The following is a 4267-nucleotide window of genomic DNA, read 5'->3' as shown; positions in this document are numbered from 1 at the left end:
AAAATAATAGTAATCTAATTTAAAATAAAAAATTTAAAAAAATAAAATAAAAGTTATTAACTAGCAGTTAAGTAATATGAATCATTAATTTTAATTTAAAATATAAATTTAAAATAATAGTAATCTAATTTAAAATAAAGAATTTAAAAAAATAAAATAAAAGTTATTAACTAGCAGTTAAGGAATATGAATATGCCATGCACTCTGCAATGACTGGAAGTGGTACGCTATTGGAGCCCTGAGAACTATACACATTTGAAAATTGGACACCGGGTGGAGTTAGCGTGTGCTGGCATGGAGTTAGAGTTAGAGTAAGAGTGGTATAGATATAAATATTCGACACCACACCATCAAGAATCATACAATTCATTCATGGAGCTGCTGACATGAAATTAAATCGAAAAAGATAACAGTTTGATCATGATGGGCACACAATAAGGAAAGTAAACATTGTTAGCTTTAATGGAGTACAGAGATTATGGAAACTGTGGGTGCATGGTTTACTTTGCATATTATCTTTATCTGAGGACGTCATATCTTTATCTGAGGATGAAGCTACTTGACATGCCAGGCCAACTCTCAATATTTTGAAATGATGGACCATGAAAATCCCAAGCTGAGATGGGCACACAATAAAGAAAGTAAGCATTGTTCCCACAGTTTACATCATCTGTCACACTATACCTGCAATTTTAATGGAGTACAGTACACAGATTATGGAAACTGTGGGTGCATGGTTTACTTTGCATATTATCTTTATCTGATGACGACATGAGAGCGAGGCCAATTCTCAATCTAATTCGACAACGACCTCAAACAAATTCCTTTTAGGAGTGGGTAGACCAAAGTCCATTACACGAGACTTTGAATTTGCTGTGATATGGGTGGTTGCTCGAAATTGCCGGTTTCAGAGGCATCGGTACTTTCTATGTTTCCACGTTCTAATATCACGCATCTCACTTTCTATCATGTTGTAACTCAAAATTTTAATTCCAATTCATTTTATCGACTCACAAAAGTAAGTATATATATTATCTCTGGTCTGGATAATTTGGATGAATTATTTTTACGTCCATTGTAGAGTTATGAGGGTGCCATAAAGAGGGCAACAAAAGATTAGCCTGCTGCCTATCCAGCTCAAAATTTTGGTTCAAATATCTTTATATTTAAAATTAATTGGTTGTATTCATGTAACTTATTTAATTAGTGGTCCACGGCCTCTACCTCAACTTCCCATCTTTCACCTAGTGGTAAATATCTCGCAGAACCAAGGATTCAACATCCTTATTAACACATTTCTCCCAAAATTGTTCGTCTGTTAACCAAAGAATTTTAGGAAATCTCATCTTTGTTTTCAACAATTGCATAGTCTTCAATGCCTGCATTACTCTATACCGAGGAATTATTCTCTTCTCCGAACTGTATCCAAGCACATCTGGATACTTCAAAAGATCAACCAATGTAAACCCTGCAGATTTGACCAGAAAATCAACATGTCGTTTCAATTTTTCCTCTGAAATCACCAAAATGCTTGGATACCGTGTTGATAGCTTTGAACTTTGTTTTTCTGAGAAACCTAAACTTCCCAAACACCTTATCCTTTTATCTATGTGTTCTTTCCCTAACCCCGACATCGAACGCATGGTAGCCGCAAACCCCTCTTAAAGTCCAAACTCTCGACCTGTTTAAATGACGCCACAACCTTTTCCTCTGTAGTCTCGAGCAACCTGTTTAAATGAGGCATTGTCGTTAATACTAGTTTCCATATTTTCACGATCATCATCATGTGCAGATGGAAGAAGACGATAGCGGTTGCAAAAATTCAGAGAAGGTTGGAAAGCAAAGCTAAAATATCGAGTGAGTAAGGAACAGGGTTTTATTAGGGTTTGAGAACTGTTATGCGACGGTGAGTAGGGTTTTATTAGGGTTCAGGCATAAATTCATGCAATTGTATTTCTTATTATTCAAATCAAATATGTTTTTTCCTTTCAATAAATATTGATATGCATAATATCATTACTAATGACATAGTTCACTGAAAATATTAAATCTGATTGGGGAAGCAAAACAGTGCGAGCCCATGTGATCAGTAATCATTATATGGTAATCTGACAACAACATGGTTTGTACCCTTTTGGTGCGTTTGAACGACCATTACAACCCTCAGCTTTGAACTCGACTGGATTGTTGAATGAAACACAGGTGGTCTCTATTAAAACACCCTTTAATTTATTAACTGTAAAAATTGGTTAGCATTGGTCATAAAAATGATTTCAAGAACCTTACATTAAAATGCGTGATCTGCAGACAACAACTCCATCTTGAATAGGCAAGATCCTAGACAGATATAAACAAAATTCATCAGAATTTAAAGACACAACGAAAAGATTTACAAACACATGAGCAATGAAGCACAAGGATCCACTTCGTATTGATTTATAAACCAATGTCCAATCCTTCTAACAAGGTGAGTTCAATTAGTCTTTTCTTTCTCTTATAATTTACCTTTTTTGTTGTAGTGGCTTGGGGAGAATTTAACTCAAGATTCTCATTGATTCTTATTATTTAAGGATAAGTTGGTGATAAAAGTGTTTTTTATTTTTATTATATATATATATATATATATATAACAAATTTTGCTAATAAACAAATATATAATTATATAAAAAATATATATATAAAAAATAAATATGTATTTGTAATTTAATTTATATACTTAAACTAATATATATATAAATTTATATTCTTAAAAAAATATATATATCTATATATATAAAATCAAACATACCATGCAAATTACGTTCATGGCATATATCTACCCAAAAGATACAAGTGAATGGACGTCTTTTATATATATAAGCATAATCAAATAACTACTTGAATCAAAATAGATCGACCCACTCATACATATATGGATGCGTTTTATATATATATATATATATATATATAATCAAACATACCGTGAAAATTACGTTCTTGGCAGATCTACCCAAAAGATACAAGTGAATGCGTTGCAGCAAGAAAACTATAATCGAACAAGAAAAGCTGCGTAGCAACAAGTCCCTACGTTGAGCGGAGCTTGTTAGGAAAGGTTTGAACATGAAATAAATATATTTTAAGTAGTTCGAGTATTACCATTGGATTTTTAATTCTTTATATAAGTTAATTTAAACTTAATGTGAATTGAATCGGATTAAATATTTAAACTCTGACTTTTCTCATGAATTATAGAAATATTTAAATTCTGACTTTCCTCATGAATTATATTTAGGCCGATAGGTCTTCCTTTGAAAGGGGCTTTCGTCGTCACTTTATTTCTCAAGCTGACACTTGGCGTCGGGCAGAAACCCTCTAACCACCTACACCTTTTTCCGCAGAGTTCTAAAAACGAGTGGTCATACTCATCGTGTATTCATGGATATTCATGAAGGCGATTCTGCGGCTACTTAACTTTTAGTTGGAGTTTGAGAAATTCGTGACGTTTTCTTCGGAAGCTTAAGCATTCATAAGCTCCAGTAGTAATGGCGACATAACTGCTCTAATCTGGTACATAGGAAGAGTTTCTTTATACAAATACAACTTTGGCATTCTAAATGTTGATTTTAACATGGAATCTGTAAGTGGTTTAGTTATATTGGAAACATCTGTGTCAAAACATTGCTAAACTTTTCTTTTTAAATGAGAAAGTTGTGTTTCTATTACTCTGGCAATCTGGACATGTGTGCTGGGATGATAACGATAGCAGAAGTTACTGTGCCTGACCCTGCAGCTATCTAATCGCCCAAATAGGAGAAGGGGTTTAAAAGCTTTTTGCAGTGAAGCTGAAATTCAGTTACAAGCTGGACGTGTTCTTCAGATGGCCCTGCCACAATTGTCCAAGTATTCGAATGCTCGAGGAATGGTAAATGCAGAATGAAAATTAGCCTTTATTTTCAAATAAGAAAGGTGGGTCAGGTCCCTGACAGAGAACCGCATAGTTTAAGGGAAGTTCTTGAAGTCATTCGGTTGAAAAACAATGACATTTGACATTCCACAAATCAGAACCCAAACCCAAACAAGAATGAATAAATTAGTACAAACCCATCTAAACCTGGGTTTGATAGGCACCTAGGGGTTGTGAAGTAGCATATCCAGAGTTACAATTTTTGATGGGTTGCCAGTTGGATTTTAGAATCTTGAAGCCATGTCGTTTACTGCTTGCGACCACCATTTATTCGTGAGCACTGCATTACTTTTTTAAACCATTAGCACACAATATTAATGAAAG

At 34.0% G+C, this 4267-nt stretch overlaps 1 protein-coding gene across 1 annotated transcript; it reads right to left on the bottom strand.

The window, feature by feature from the left end:
- Positions 1–1244: 1244 nt before the first annotated feature.
- Positions 1245–1634, bottom strand: LOC149207536 (transcription termination factor MTERF15, mitochondrial-like). Its single transcript, XM_089398073.1, has one exon. The coding sequence runs from the start codon at positions 1632–1634 to the stop codon at positions 1245–1247; it is 390 nt and encodes a 129-aa protein (XP_089254199.1).
- Between the last annotated feature and the right edge of the window lie 2633 nt (positions 1635–4267).

The sequence above is a fragment of the Pinus tabuliformis genome, chromosome 1_2 (assembly GCF_031772625.1).
Source record: "Pinus tabuliformis cultivar Carrire ecotype Pingquan chromosome 1_2, CPIR1, whole genome shotgun sequence".
In the NCBI taxonomy this organism is placed as follows: domain Eukaryota; kingdom Viridiplantae; phylum Streptophyta; class Pinopsida; order Pinales; family Pinaceae; genus Pinus; species Pinus tabuliformis.
The sequence above is the reverse complement of the archived record's forward strand: the minus strand, read 5'-3'. Positions and strand labels throughout refer to the sequence as shown.

Bases quoted from the DNA above. Each gene is read 5' to 3' on its own strand.
- LOC149207536 (XM_089398073.1), bottom strand. From the start codon at position 1,634: ATGTCGGGGTTAGGGAAAGAACACATAGATAAAAGGATAAGGTGTTTG.